General features: G+C 56.4%; 1 protein-coding gene across 1 annotated transcript; it reads right to left on the minus strand.

Annotated features, from left to right (window-relative positions):
- Positions 1–4,959: 4,959 nt before the first annotated feature.
- Positions 4,960–8,451, minus strand: LRRC10B (leucine rich repeat containing 10B). Its single transcript, XM_030833107.3, has one exon. It carries the CDS (start codon positions 8,225–8,227, stop codon positions 7,349–7,351), a length of 879 nt encoding a protein of 292 aa, XP_030688967.1. The 5' UTR covers positions 8,228–8,451; the 3' UTR covers positions 4,960–7,348.
- Between the last annotated feature and the right edge of the window lie 7,098 nt (positions 8,452–15,549).

Genomic DNA, 15,549 nt, shown 5'->3' on the forward strand with positions numbered 1-15,549 from the left:
CAGCTCCTGCAGAGACGAGAACTGGCATCCCCTTGGAGGCAGCAGATTTCGGGATGATCCCTGCTTAAGCCCACTCACCCCCACGCCGGTCCCGGTATTGATGCAAGACAGCCGGTGACAGCCTCAAATCCAGGGGTCCGCGAGCCTGGGCCTGACATTCCTGGCACACACCGCGAGGTGGCGCCCTGACACTACAGTCTGTGGACGAGGTCTGGGAGCACAGTTCAACCCCAGATGGGTCTGACATCCCAGGAAGGAGACTCTGGAAAGGGTCCCCCACTGAGCACGGCAAAAGCATAGGCAGTCGGGAACCATCTTCCTTAAGTAGATTTCCCTTTGAGATGAGCGTTCTGCTCTGTGCGGTAGACGCTCACAGTTCTGCCCGTATCAAAAGTTTCTTACCTAGAATCTCACTCCCCCCACCCCGCCCCTACTCTCTAACCTCACGGATCTAGAGGAATATCATACGAAGTAGGTGAATCATTTCGTAGAGTGAAGAGTGCTAACGTAAAGCAAATAGTCACTCACATTCCTTGTAAATCCCAATTTTTCCATATTGTAGCTTTGCTTAAAATGGGGGTCTGCCCCAACGGCACGGTCCTTATCGGACAGGCTGGGGAACCAGCCCCCAGCGGGGACGGGAGGGCAGCGACCCCGGAGACAGTGGAAGCGAAGAAAGGGTGTTGTTGGAAGCTTTGAGAAGCGGAGGGGATCTGCCATCCTCCATCCCTCGCTGGAATCCTGTGCCCCTCCGCGCCGGAGGCCGGTGGGAGAGCGAGCCTAGTCCCAGGCCCCGGTGTCTGCTACAGAGCGCTCGGGGACTGAACCAACTTGCATTGAGTGGGCGGGGCAACTGCATCCCCGTTTTCCGAGCCCGGTCCCGAAGCTCTTAGCCAATCACACACAGAGAGCGTCTCCAGGCCGTGCCTGTTCCAAATCTGACCCCACCCAGGCACGTCGATGAACCGGGCCTGGGGTTCTCCAAACGCGACGGGCACCCTGAGCTCTGGGACGCGGGGGAGGGGTGGCAAGTGGTGGGCCAAGGACAGGGTGGGCTAGCAAGGGAAGCAGCGGGTGGTATGGGGTGAGGGCGGGGGCGGTCTAAGGCTATAGAAGAGTAAGGAAAGGGGGAACTTGAGGGTGGGGGGAGGGCCCTCGTGCCCTGTCACCATCCTAGGACCTTGGACAAATCACCCACACTTCCGGGGCCTCAGTTTCCCCATCTGTAAAATGATGGTAATAATACTTCACCTACCTCATAGGGGAGGTTGTAAGGCCGCTGTCACCTGACCTGGGGGTGGAGGCAGGAGGATTCTGAAGGTGCTACCCGCGAGTAAAGTATTATTACCGTAGCCTGAAGGCAAGGCCCGCCTTCCCCTCCCCCCACAGAGCCTCCAGGGATAGCTGAGGCCTGCCTGGGCCCATCTATCCCTTCTCCACTGTGTCCCCGGTCCCTTCCTGAGCGGTCATCTGCCATCTTTGTGGGCGCCCTAGACTTAGTCGTTATCTTATTCAGGTATCCTTTCTTGTGACCATCTCCCCACATAACTGCTGTACAAATTCCACCTACTCCAGGGCCCCGCACCTGCCCACCGGCGCCAGACGCCAGGGAAGGGACAAGGAAAACAGCCACAAAAAAAGCCAGGGGAAGCCCCAGAGTCCCCAGCCCCTCTGGGGTCCCAAGGGTGGGGATTGGTGGTCGCTGTTTGTACTGTGTTTGAGTCCTTGAGTGCAAGCGTTTTATAAAAACAACAACAACAACAAAAACCCACTATCACAAAAAAATGTGCCGCGAAGAGAAATGAAGGAAAACTGAAGAAAAAAAAAGGAAAAAAAGAATCATACAAAATTTTTCCACCACACGCACCCTCTAAGCCAGCAAGATTTCCTCTTTGCAAAATCATATTTTTGTGGGAATGGGCCCTGCTTTTTGTGGCAAGGCCTGTTCTGATTAATAAAGGATCGTGAAAAAGTAGGGCCTTGGCTGTTTCCTCCGTGGGTCTAGCTCTCCCTCTCCTTCCAGGGGAAGAAGCAGTGGGGTGAGGGGATGGGGAGCCTGGGGCTGCATCTCCCCTCACCTGTCACCTTTGAGATTTGGCTTCACGGGTGACGAGACCCTTCCAGCCCCTCCTCAGGTTGAGCGTATGAGCCCACCAGCTACCCAGAAATCAGAGGAGCAGCCGTACCCCCTGGATCAGGCCTAAAGCAAGGCTTATTGGGAGTGGAGTCTCCTCGGGGCCTGAGGGGGGCCCCTCTAGCTCACCCAGCCTGACATCCCCTTCCTCAGTTCCCAGGGGAACCACCCTCCAAGGCAGGTCAGACAAATCAAAGGGAGACCCTCCACCTTCCCCACCACCACCTGAACTCTGGCTGGGCCACTGTGGTTTCAGGCCAGCTCGTCCTCCTCCTTCTGTTCCCTGCGAAGCTCTGGGTCTGTTGGCTGGACCCGTGGCTTCTCTCCATCCTTTTCTGGTTTCATCCTTTAGGATTGCAAAAGTCCCTCCAACTCGAAAACGCCCAAGGCCGGTCCTAACCTGAGGACCTGGGAAGCTGGACCCCAGTGTCTTCCTTCTCCAGACACAGTGGCCCCGGGCAAGCTAGTTCCTTCCTCCTGGTGTCAGTTCACTCCGTCCACAGAAGAGCAATAATCATCCCAGCCCTTTCCCCTTCCCTCCCACACATAGCCCAGGAGAAGCCGAGGCCTGGCAGCTCTCGGGGTGCTTCGGAAGGAAGGTGCTACATCTGTTGCAGGCACACCAGAAATGAGTGCCCTCTGTTGTCGTGTGTCCCCTGCCCACTCCGAGTGAAGGGGCCACGGTGCCTCCTGCACTAAGTACCCCCACCTGAAGCTGCCCGCCCTCTCCCCTTCTGCCCCATGAACTTCCGACAGCCTGGTTTAACTGTCCCGTTAAAAGGTTCTGATCTCTGGCTCAGAGATTGGAGGGAGCCCTAGGGTCTGGGAGGCAGCCTCACGATCACTCCTTGCCAGGACTTCTGTTCAGCCTCGCTCTGGAAAATCTAGGTTTGAAAGCAGGACAGCTCGGCCTGGCAGAGGCGGTAGCCCCATGCCACGGGCTCCAGGCCTCCTCCTGGCCTTTTTTAATCTCCTCCTGCCTTCACTTCGTGGGGTCTCTCTTCATCCATGCCTGCAGAGACTCCCCATCCCTCCCTGTGCCTGGGGCCAGGGGCCTCTGGTGTTCTTTCTCCTGCAAGTCCCTCCCGGATTCCGCTGCTTTCTGGAGGCCCTCTCAGGCCGCGTCCTGCTCTCCTCTCCCTCCCCGACAAAGACAACAAGGACGACGCTTGAACACGCCCCATGCGCCCCAGCCCGCGTCTCCCCAACCGTGTCCCTTGCCCCGCTCTCTGTGTCTGTGTCCCGCGTGTCTGTGTGGTGTCACCTTTAGATTGTGAGCCCCCCTGGGCAGGGACCCCTGTCTGAATACGTGTTCTGTGCAGCACACTCGGGTGTGCTAATAAACGTCCATCCTCAGAACGGGAGTGCCCAGGTGACTTAAGGAAGCTCTGGGGCGACGGCTGAGCAAGCCGATGTGGTGGCATTGGATGCGACGGAGGGGCTTCTGGGCAGGGCCCCCAGGTCCCGAGCACCTTGTCCTCCTGCTTTCCGAAGGCCCTGAGTGTGGGTGGGAAGAGGGGGATGGCGGTAATGAAGCCAGGAGAGGATCCAATCTCTGCTGCTCCGCCGGCCAGCAGAGGGCTGTTGGGAGGCCCCGGGAGGAAGACAGGCTACGATTCCCACTTATTCCACACCCAGACCTGACCACCAGCCATGGAGGTCCAGAGAGGATCTCCCGTGGCGCGGATCGAGCATTGGGTTAGGAGGCCTAACACCCATTTATGGGCAAGTCACTTAGCTCCCCAGGCCTGTCCCCTGCCCCATCGCTGCCTCTGCTCTGGTCTCATCACAGTCCTCGCAGCCTGCCTTCCTGGTCTGATCTGCCACCTCCCCTGGCCTCTGTCCTGCTCCCCCATGGCCCACCCACCCCTGACTGTCCCCCCAACAACGTGCGGAACTGTCGATGCGGCCACTGTTAACAAGTGCCCCTAGGAAAGTCATCTCCCTTTCTCCCTGCTGCCCCCAGGCCAAGTGAGAACTCCCCAACAGGCCCTGCTCTCTCCATCACCAAGGAGAGCTGCGACGCCCAGCTTCCCTGGCAACAGCTCCTTTCCTATCCTAGTCTCCCCCATTTCTACATAGAGACAGAGACCCTCAAGAGCGCTCTCGAACCAGGCATCAGCGCCCACTTTAACCCAACCCTCTAACTTCCCGAGAGAAAGCGGCTCCTGATGTGAAGAGCAAGCAGGCAGCAGAGCTGGTTCCCGGCCCGTAACACACTTCCCTCCTCTTTCCCTGCGGAGAAACTCAGCCTCAGCAGCCCTGCTTGGCTGGCGAGCGGCTGTGGCTAAGGGTGCCGTCCTTGACGATGCAAAAAGGCACAGCCCTGTGTGCCTCGGGAGGGCCCAGGGGGACTTATCACAGGGCCTTTGCCCGGACCTAGAGTCCTCGGGGGAGTGCAACGGGGGAAGAGGCACAGGGAAACAGACCAGAGAGAGGAAGGGAATCTGGGCTGGCAGTGATTTCAGGATAACTGTGGCTCCCCTGCACCCCCTCCCCTACCTCTAGGATTTGCATAAAGGGAAGGCGGAAAAGCACCAGTTTGCATGGAGTGCCGAGCTGCAGCATCAGCTCTGAATAAACGCAGCTCCTTGTGTGCAGATGGATAAACTGAGGCCTGGGGGGCAGGGAGGGGCATGACTTGCTTAAGATCTCTCGGTCAATAGTAGAACTAGGACTGAAATCCATGCTTTCTTTTTTTTTTTTAATTAATTTTTATTTATTTATTTTTGGCGGTGTTGGGTCTTCGTTTCTGCGCACAGACTTTCTCTAGTTGCGGAAAGCAAGGGCTTCTCATTGCGGTGGTTTCTCTTATTGCGCAGCACGGGATCTAGGTGCGCGGGCTTCAGTAGTTGTGGCACGCAGGCTCAGTAGTTGTGGCTCTTGTGGCGCACGGGCTTAGTTACTCCGCGGCATGTGGGATCTTCCCGGACCAGAAATCAGACCCATGTCCCCTGCACTGGCAGGAAGATTCCTAACCACTGTGCCACCAGGGAAGTCCCAGGACTGAAATCCATGCCTTCTGATTCTAGGCCCAGGGGAATATGCCATCATAGGAATCACGGGGCAAGAGGACAGTCTGGATGGCTGACACTCCTACCCCACCTGAGTGACTGAGAACTCAAGTTCCTTCCTGCAAGTTCCAAGACCACAGGAGGGACCACTGGCCCTGATGGAACCTCAACAGGGGGAGCATGGGCACCTGAGGAGCCCTGGGAGGGACAAGGTCTGCAGCCAACCCCCGCACTCCTCTTCCTCCTTGCGAGGGAGGCAGCCTCCAATCTTTCCCACCCTAAGAGCACTTTCTGTCCATTGGAGGCCTTCACTCTCCCAAGCTGCCTCCTTCAGATCTATCCCCAGCCTCCTCCTAACCCCCAGGTCCAGCCCAGTGGCCAGCAGAGCTGCTGGGCCAGGCCTGACCTTTGGGCCTTGAATGACATCATCCCTGTTGCCATGGTGATGGTGGCCTGGCAGCATCTTCTCAAGGGAGATGGGCCTCTACGCTTGAGGTATTACAATTTTCTCTCTTTCTTTAAATATTTATACTTTCTTTTTTTTCTGAACAGTGAGGGGAGAAAGTAATGACTGAGTTAAAAAAAAAAAAAAAAGACTAAGAGGGAGAGACAGAGAGAGGAAAATGGAGCCCGGGAGATGGAAGGAGGGAAGAATAGACTCAGACAGGGAGGATGGGGGTCAGTGCCAGTGAAAGAATAGAGAAAGGTCAGCCAAGCTTGAGATTCAGAAACATATTAAGAGTCAGGAACTTGAGGATTAAGCTGGAGAAGACCAAGGAAGGGGGACTGGGGGTGAGGGGCGGTGGCCAGGTGGCAGAGAGTAAGATACAGCCAGATGAGAGCGCAGCCAAAGCCATTTGTGACTGAAGACAAGCTCTTGTTCCCCAGACAGGATACAACAGTTGGCCAGGGCCACTGTGACACAGAGCTGGAGCACATGGACAGAGGGCAGTGCCAGAGGGAGCCCACGGTCCCCACAGCAACGGGACCCAGTGCTCCCAGGGCTTATAAATAAACAGGCATGTGGGAAACGCACATTCTTTCTCCGAGAAATATAATTTATGTTTACAGCCAGTTTTTTTTTTTTCTTCCTAAAGAAAACGCTACCATGGAGGGGGCCCTGCCCCCGACAGTGTCCCTGAGCGGCCCTGGCCCTGGGCCCTCCTCCCATTATTGCTTGGATGGGAAAGGTCTGGCCCTGGGAATTGCAGAGCGAGGCCTCACTCCTCACCCCCGGAGGCTGTCCTGGTGACGGAGTGGAGGCACACAGTGCTCGTCCCATGCCCCACGCCATGCCAGCCACCCCGATGGTGCCCATTTAAGGGAATGGAGAGTACAGGCAGTGGGTACACTGGAGCAGCCGCCCAGAGTAGAGAGCCTCTCTCTCCAGTGCAGGAGGCCCTAGAGGCACAGTGGCTTCTTTTCAAACTTGACAGCTGGAAGGCTCAGGCTGTGGGGAAGGGAGGGAATGTTCTCTTTCCCAGCAAGATTCCAGGCACAGGCTGGAAGAACAGAACAGAGTAAAAGGCAAGGGCAGAGACCTTGCCTTCTGAGTCCCCCCTTCCCCACACAAAATTTAGGGGACCTGGGGAGGGAGGTATGTACCATGATCCCCGGTGGAGGAACAAGGGCAGCTATGGTTAGGGCCCCAATCCCGGTTTCCCACACCTGTCTGTCCCGGGCACCAGCCCCAACTCCAAGCCCCTGCCCCTGGGCCAGGCCTTCTTCTGGGGGCAGTTCTTCCTCAAGCAGGCTTGTGGTCCACACCAGAGGTAGCGGCTCCTGCGCCAGAAAGGGTGGACCTAGAAGACCCAGACTCCAGGAGGAGGGAGGTTGCTGGGTGCCCTGAGCCTCCAGACTCTGCCAAGGGGATGATTCCATGGTCAGTGTGACCCTGGTTCCAGGAAGAAGCTGGTGCCTTTACTACTGTGTTGTCAGTGACTCTATCAGGGACCAGAAGGAGCTATAAGAACTGGACGGAACCGGGACTTGTTGGCCTGAAGACCGCCCAGAGACCAGCCAGTAGGCAGTCTTTTCACTACCCTGGAATGTCTGAAGATGACCCCCAGGCCTGCCTGTCCCCGGCAGCTTGCCCAAAGAGACCCCTTCCCTGCCTCAAGTAGGGACCCACCGTTCCCACAAACCTTCCCAGAGGCCCTCCTCTCAGAGTGGCCGAGGCCCAAACACCTAGAGCACAGGCTCAGGTGCCCAGTCCTGGAGCTGCTTCCAGGGCGCAGAGGCTGTCCACGGGGGGCCCCAGAGCCCGGGAGCTCCCGCCCCCTATGAGCAGGTCTTCTTCCTCCTCATCCTCAAAGACCCGCGCTGGGCGCCTGGGCGGCGGCCGGGGCGTGGGTTCGTCGCGCTCGGCCATGCGCTCGACGGCGCCCTCGCCCACAAGGAAGACCGTGTCGGCGACGCGGGGGGGCCCAGTGACCGGGTTGTGGTCGTAGGAGAAGACGCGCAGGGCGCGTAGCGGGTGCAGGTCGGGGAAGCCGCCCAGGCGGTTGCGGTCTAGGTCGAGGATGTGCAGGCGGCCCATGCGCAGCAATGCGGGCGGGAACTCCTCGAAACGGTTGCCGTAGAGCCAGAGGCCGCGCAGGCCCGTCATGCGCGGCAGCTCCGCGGGCAGCGCACGCAACCGGTTGTCGCCCATCTGCAGCGACTGCAGCGCCACCAAGCGCAGAAGCGGCCGCGGGAAACGCCGCAGGAAGTTGCCCTCGATCCAGAGGCAGCGCAGGCTCTGCAGCTGCGCGAAGTCGTTGGGCAGTGCCGGCAGCCGGTTGCTGCCCAGGTAGAGGCGCGTGAGGCGCGGCAGGCGACACAGACCGTCGGGCAGGCGCTCGAGTTTGTTGAAGTCGAGAGCCAGGATGCGCAGCTCGCGCAGCTCCTCGATCTCCTCGGGCAGCTCGCGCAGCCCCGTGCCGCTCACGTACAGCTTCTGCAGGCGGCTCAGAGCGCACACGGCGCTGGGCAGCCGCCGCAGCCGCCTCCCGCTCAGCTCCAACTGCTCCTCGCCATTGCGCAGTTGCTCCTCCGCGTCCGATGGCAGCTCGTCCGGCATGGACTCGGCTATGCCCATGGTCACGGGCCCCGGCCGGGGCCGCCGCCGCCGCCCGGCATCGCCCCGCCCTCGCGAACCCCCGGTCTCCTCGACGGGGCCAAGGCCGCGCCGGCTCCGGGGCCCCCCGCCCCGGCCTGCCCCTGCGCCGGGAGGGGGGCCGTGCCTGGCCGGGAGGAGGCGCCCTCCTGGGGCCCAGCCGCCGCGCGCCACGGGCCGCGCTCCGCCGTCCGCCCTCCGGCCTCCCCTGCTCCCTCCGCCGGAGGCCGACTGGCTCAGGTTAGCACTGACTCGCAACTCTGAGACCCGTTGGCCTGGCAACCCCCGACGCGCGTGCGGCTGCCAATCAGGCGGAGGGAGGGAGGGGCGGGGCCAAGGTGCCACCAGAGCGGGGTCCCGCCGCCGGGGCTCGCGCCCCGCGTTCCCCCCCGACCAGCCCCGGAGCCACCGCTCGCCGAGGGAACCCAAGATCCGCTGTCCGCAAGCCTGGCACCGTGCCAGCACAGACCCGACGACAGACGCTGTCTACCCTTCCAGCCACAGCGAGCCGTTCGGTGTGCGGTTGTGTGCGTCCAGAGCTGCAAGTCCAAGAAGGAACCAAGGACCGAGGAAACGCCGGCGCGCGACCCAGGACTCTGGACAAGTGGCTCTCGAGGAGGGACTGAGGGGCGCGGTCATTGCCGGCCGTTCATGTACAGCGGCGTGCGCCCAGTCTTCCCGCTGGGGTCACTTTAAGATAGTAACTCAGACCATTGTTCCTTTCTGGGCTTTTTCAGACTGGGTCACAGCTGAGGATCTGCGGGGACCCAAGCTTGGCTCCGCCCCCCTCCCCGCCCAGTGCACCCGCAGTGCACAGCAGGTTCCTGGTTCGTGCACTCACACCCCCCTCTCCTGCCGAGTCCCTCCAGCTATGCTCAAGTTCGGTGTGTGGCTGCGGTGGACGGAGGACTGGCGCACTCAAGCGCCTTTGAGCACCACCAGTGATGACCACGCTCGTTCTGGAACTGTTCCTCTTGCACACGCTCCCACCAACAGCTTTTTGCCCATGACTTCTCCCCTCCTGCTCCGATCCCTCCTGCCAGAGCTGCCAGCAGAAACACTCCCTCTGGTTTATTGCCAGCCTGCCATGTGCCCAGCACTATGCTAAAAGCATTGCGCTGAGTCCTTGCCACAGTCTATGAGGTAGGTACCCTCGTTGCCCCAATTTTAAAGATGGAGAAACTGAGGCTCTGAGAGGTTTGATGTGAGGTGGGTGACTTGCCCAAGGTCACCCTGCTGGCTGGTGGCTGGGATATGAAACCAGGCAGTCTGACTCTCCAACTTTTGCTCCTAACCAAGTACCACTGCAATAAATGGAAACAATGACTCCACCTCTGTCCACGAATATTCTCACAGCAGAGCCTCAGTCTAACTCCTATGACAAAGGCATTATTAATCCCATAAGAAAGATGAGGCAAGTGGCCCCAGAGGGATTAGGCAGGCAACTTGCTGAAGATCACACAGTGAGTAGAGTGTACAGCCAGGAAGTCAAGTCTGCAGGCTCCAGGCCTCCTCCATCCTGCCTTCCCACCTTGGTGGGTGTGACCATGTAACTGACTGCAGGGACAGACCTCTAGACAGCATCTTGCCCTCTGACCCACCCCCACTCCCATCTCCACTACAATCTGGGAAGGAGGCCAGCCCAAGGGCAGACAGCAGGGGCCAGTGCAAGGAGAGGATGAAAACTACAACTGCTGAAATGTAAGCTGCCTGGGGCAGGTAAGCTTGTCTCCTTCCCTGCTGGCACAGGGTCTGGCCCAGAGTAGTCGTTCCATGAAAATTATCAACATTTTAAAAGATGGAGGCAAACTTTACATCGAGTGAAATGCATAGATCATAAGTATACAGTCTGGTGAGTTTTTGTTTGTTTTGTTTTTTCAGTCTGGTGAGTTTTGACTAATGTAAACACCCGTGTAATATTTCCGTCACTCAGAGTTCCCTCACACCTGCCTCTTCCAGTCAGTCCCAGAGGCAACCATAACCTTGACCTCTATCATCACGGATCAGCTTTGCCTGCTCTCGGATTTCATATAAATGGAATTATTCAGTGTGTACCTTTTTATGCTCCTGGCAGCTTTTTCTCAGATACTCGCTATCTATGTGTTGGATAAATAAACGAAAGAGCAGAGCCGTAGTAGTTGTAATCAGGCAAGAGGTGTCATGGGGTGAACACAGAGACGGGTACTGCTCTGAGCCAGGAACTAGCCTTGGACCCCTGTCCTGGAACGAAGACTGATGAGGTGCAAGCTGAGGTAGAAGCCCCCGGGCAGAGAATAAGTGCGGCCCAGACACCAGATCTGGGATGTAGGAGAATCCTGAGCCCCAGCCAGAGGGACTTCAAGCTCCTTCCAGACCCCACCTAAGCCCCAATCCAACCTTCTCCCTTCTACTCATTCGGGAGAACTGGGAAAAGGTGTCACCTCAGACACCAGAAAGCTGAGGAAAACCCAGCCAGGCAGCCGGGATAAGGATGAGCACCTCCCCCCCACCCTCCTGCCCACCTTCCCCCCAGCAGTTTCCCCAAGGGAACATTTGCTGTGGAGGAGGAAGCCCAGCCAGCCCCCCTCACCACGTGCTCGGAGCTGGCGCTCCAGCACCAGGCAGCCCTCTTGGGCTCTGCCAGCACGGGCAGGAGCTGCATGAGCCCCTGCAACGCCAGCACCAGGCTTGACGGCGCTTCCTGGGTTCAAGGGTACAGGGTACCAGCTCTCTTCTTTCTCCGGGTCTTTTTCTTGCTCCGGGTAGATGCTGTACCTTCGCCTCCCACCAGGCCCTGCTCAGTGAGTAAAGGTAACGTGTACTGCCGTTCCGGGCCCACGCAGGCTGGCAGCGGGGCAATCGTGTCGGTGAATCACGCTGTCACCGCGGGCGCCCAGTCCTTGACAAGGCGTCACTAATGAATTAGCTTCACCCCCAGCACGGGGCCTCTCAGCCTTTCCCCACTCCCCAGCAAGGCAGGAAACTGAAACCCGGGAGCAGGGAGGGGCGCTGACAGCTCCAGGAACGGGCCCAGATCCTGGCCAGCCCCTCTGCCCACATGCACTGGAAAAAATGTCCAAAGAACAGGCCCCTCGGCCCCCCAAAACGGCCTCTCCGTTCCTAATCATGAGCTATAACTGTCCTGCCCACCTCCAAATCTGTATTTTTAAAATAAATTTTTGAAATATAGAAAAAGTACAAAGCTCTCTGTGATAAACACCCCTGTGCCCAGAAGCCAGCGCTGACAATTGCTCACATTTTGTCATACTTGCTTTAAATCTATTTTCTTCTAAATAAAAGGAAGAAAACAGCACGTGTAATGTAGAAGTCTCCTTTGTCGCCCCTCCCGTGCCCCCACAGGCACCCCAGCCGCCTGACCCACTGACCCTGCCGAGGCCCCTCTGGTTCCCCACCCCCGCCCACGCCCCCCTACTGATCTTTGGAGCCACTGTGGCAGCTGAGACTTGAATAAGATCACGGAATGCTGGCCTCGTAGGTTCTTAGAAAGCAAGGATTTGCAAGTATTAGAGCCAACAAGGAAATGTCAGAGCTGGGAGGGTGCTTAGCTCCTCTGGGAGATCACAGGCTCTGTTAAATGTCTGTAAGAAGCCGGTGACCCTAACCCCAGAAAAGCGCATGGAGGCTGGAACTCGCTCAGTGATGCGCACAATTCCCATGGTTCGTGATCTCCTGAGGGTCTAGTCCAACTCCCTCATTTGGCCAAAAAGGAAAGGGACAATATCCTTCGTGCCATGGCCCACTCCCCTTACCTGCACCAGCCAGAACTTGAGTCCTCACCATCATTCAGGTATTCATTCAACAAACGTTAAGCCCCTACTTGTATGCCCAGGCACTGGGGATGGCTATGAATGTGAACATCATAGACAACCCTGCCTTTGTGCAACTTGCATTCCTGTGAGTGGAGATAATCAAGAAAACACATTTCGGTGTGTCAGGCGATGATCAGGCTATGGAGGAGATAAAGCAAGGAAGAGACGAGGAGGAATGAGGACCCCGTTTAAAACAGAGCGGCCAGGGAGGCCTCACCAACAGGATGGCATCTGAGCAAAGACGGGAAGAAGAGGGAACAAACCAAGCAGGCGGACATCTGGGGAAGATGCATTCCAGGCAGAGGGGGTGGCGACACCGAGACCCCAGGGCAGGGGTGTGCCTGGGCGTTCTGGCGCCACAGAAAGCCCGGGAGAAAGGGGAGCTTGGCAGCAGACAAGGCCAGAGAGAGAAAGGAGGGGGCAGAGCACGGAAGGCCTGTGGCCTCTGTGAAGGCTTTGGCTTTGACTTTGGGTGAGAGATCACTGGGGGACTGAGCAAAGGAGTGACATGATTTGACACACATTTTAACAGGATCCCTTTGGCTGCAGCTGCAAGAACGATGTGTGCGCGTGTGTGTGTGTGCGTGTGTGTCTGTCTGTCTGTGTCTCGAGGTTTGTGCGGCTCCCACCCCTCCCATCTTGGTTCTCTTCCAAGAGGTGATGATGTTTATCATTTACTGAGCACCTACTGGTTATCTAATTTACCTTTCTCCACAGCTTTGCCAGGCAGGTACTAAATCCCCCTGCTCTACAGGTGAGGAAACAGATTCAGAGAAGTTAAGTAACTTTATCAAGGTCACACAGCTGGTCAGGGGCAAAGGCAGGATTCCAACCCAGTCCATCTTATTGAAGAGCCAGGCCTCTTCCTACTATGTCTCCTTGCCTCTCAGCTAGGGAAAATCAGAGAAACCACCTAGGATGCCGAAATGCTTGCCCGCATCCTGCAAACAGCACAAAGATTTCCAGGACGGCCCTACTTGGAGATCTTGATCCCAGGCCCTGGGGTTCAGCGTTTGCCCAACTGGGGGTGTCCTAGAACCCACAAGGCAAGCCTAGGAACCCCAAAACAGGCTGGGGAGGACAGAGCAAAGAGGTCCCCTAGGGGCTGTGATCTGGGCTCAGGGGTTTCCTATTAGCAAATCCCAGGCAGTCTCTGGCCCCCCGTTGGCCCAGAGCCCTTCATTAGACAGCCAGACTCACAAGGCTAACCCAGCCTCTGCGCATCTGCTCCCCAGACTCCCTAGAAACTGGAGCCTAGACGTACCTTGGGGATCACTGTCCCCTGAAACCAGAGCTCTGAGACTGACCTGCTTGGTCTGTTGAAAGCTGAGAGTGTCATTTTCCATTCAGTCACCCCCACCCCCCGCCAACCCCCTTCATCTCTTCCAAGGACACTGGAGCTGGAGCAACAAGGCCAAGGGAGTGAGGCTGACTCGATGATCTGGGCCACGCCTCCACGCTGTGCATGGGAACCTGACCATCTTAATGGTTCTGGTAGGTTCCACGTTCCAGAATGGCTTCTGAGCGTGATGGCTCCTTCCTTCTGGAAGAGGCCATGGTGGTCACGGCTGGCAGCTGCCCATATGTTAATACCTTCCCAGACCTGTGGCCGAGTGCAAGTCCAGCCTTGCTCCAAGACTACAGACACAGGTCCCAGTCGTGACCACCAAGGACTTGCCTGGCCTCCTCCCCCTCCCTGTGGCAGGGGCTGCTAAGGGTCACCAGCATCTGTCCCCCCACCCACCACTTCTTCCTGAGCTCTCAGGCTGATGGGGTGGGGCCCTGGAATGAGCACTGGGCCAATGGATGTGAGCAGAAGTGACGCATGCCACATCCCACACAATCCTCCACTCTCTTTTATTTTCTGCAGTGTTAAAGGTGGAAAGGAACTGGATCCCTGAGTCACCACTTGGAGATGAGCTATCTGACCCACATTAGACTGTGAAGCAAATGAGAAATAAATTTTTAATATGTTTAACCACTTAGACTTAAGGGCTGTTTGTTACAGAATTGGCCTGGTCTAACACACTTTCTCTCAGTTTCTCAAATGCACCAGCTTCTTTCTACCCCAGGACCTTTGCACATGCTAGTCCCTCTTTTTCCCATTCTACTTGGCTCACAACCTACCTCTCTCGGAGAATCCTTCCAGATCCCCCAGAGCACGTGGGAGTCAAGCCCCTGTGTTACAGATTCTTGAATTCCCACATTTCTTCTTCAAATCACTTATTCCAATTATAATTAAATAAATAATTAACCATGAATTAGTTGAAGTCTGTTTCCTCTGTACCAAGATATAATCTCCATGAGAACAAGGAAAATAAAGGGAACAGTGAACAGGCTAGAGAAAAAACATAACCTGGCCTGAAAGAGTGAGTCAATCCCAGTTTTATTTTAATTGTTACTAATCTGTAGTGTCTTGTAACTAGATTTGTACTTCACAAAGCGAACCTATCACTCTTTAACACTATGTGAATTACATCCTGCACTCCCTTGTAGCAAATCACCCCTTGTTGTATTTGCATGTCACATAGAAGGTCGCAGACGATAACCCAGAGACAGACGGACCCAATTACCAGGCTGCCTGACGCCAGATGTGACTGTTTTGAAATAATGCAGGAGGAAGAAGAATGCAAGACCTTCACTACTTTGATCTTTATCATATACCCCAGACTGCAAGCCCCACATATAAAATCTCTGATTCCCTGAGGAGGGGGGGGCACAGTTCTTGAGAGGCTAGCCTGCTGTGTCTTCCCTTCTGCCTGGCAGAAAAATAAAGCCATCTCTCTCTTCCTCCAAAATCTCTGTTTCCATATTTCTGTTTGGCATCGGTACACAGAGAAGCCAAGATTTCGGCAACAGCAGGGACCTTGTTCACTGATGTCCCGTGGTTCTCAGCCCTGTGTTTGCTGCACTGTACCTACTCAAGGAATATGTGTTGAATGAATGAATGGGAAGTCTCTCTCCCACAGGTTCCCTGGGGCCATCTGTCCCGCTTGAGCTACTCACTCTCTCAGAACCTCAATTCTCAAATCTGGAAAAAGTCCCAAATAGTGGTGAAGTGGGGCTGGGGTGAGGGGGGAAGCGGGGGTGGGGGGTGCGGAGGGCGGCTAGGGTGAGGTGAGTGAGGCACTTGCCCCGGGCACAAAATTTAAGGAGGGACCAAAAAGCTCCGTAGTAATCAAGAGAAATAACAGGTGAATGCCATATAGGCAGGATTGGTACCAGTGCTGTGATCCATTTGGAGCCTGCAGCAAAAGGAAAGGTCAGTAGTACGAATCCTGTCTTTATTCTAAATTTTGATATTTTGTTCATCATGAGTTTTTTGCATTAATTTTGATTTTTTTAATTATTGCATTCAGGACTTCCCTGGTGGTCCAGTGGTTAAGACTCCTCTTTCCACTGCAGGGGGCACAGGTTCCATCCCTGGTCAGAGAACTAAGATCCCACAGGCTGCACAGTGCGGCCAAAACAAAAAAAGTAAAAAACAAAACAAAC

This window comes from Globicephala melas, chromosome 8 (genome assembly GCF_963455315.2).
Source record: "Globicephala melas chromosome 8, mGloMel1.2, whole genome shotgun sequence".
Taxonomy (NCBI): Eukaryota; Metazoa; Chordata; class Mammalia; order Artiodactyla; family Delphinidae; genus Globicephala; species Globicephala melas.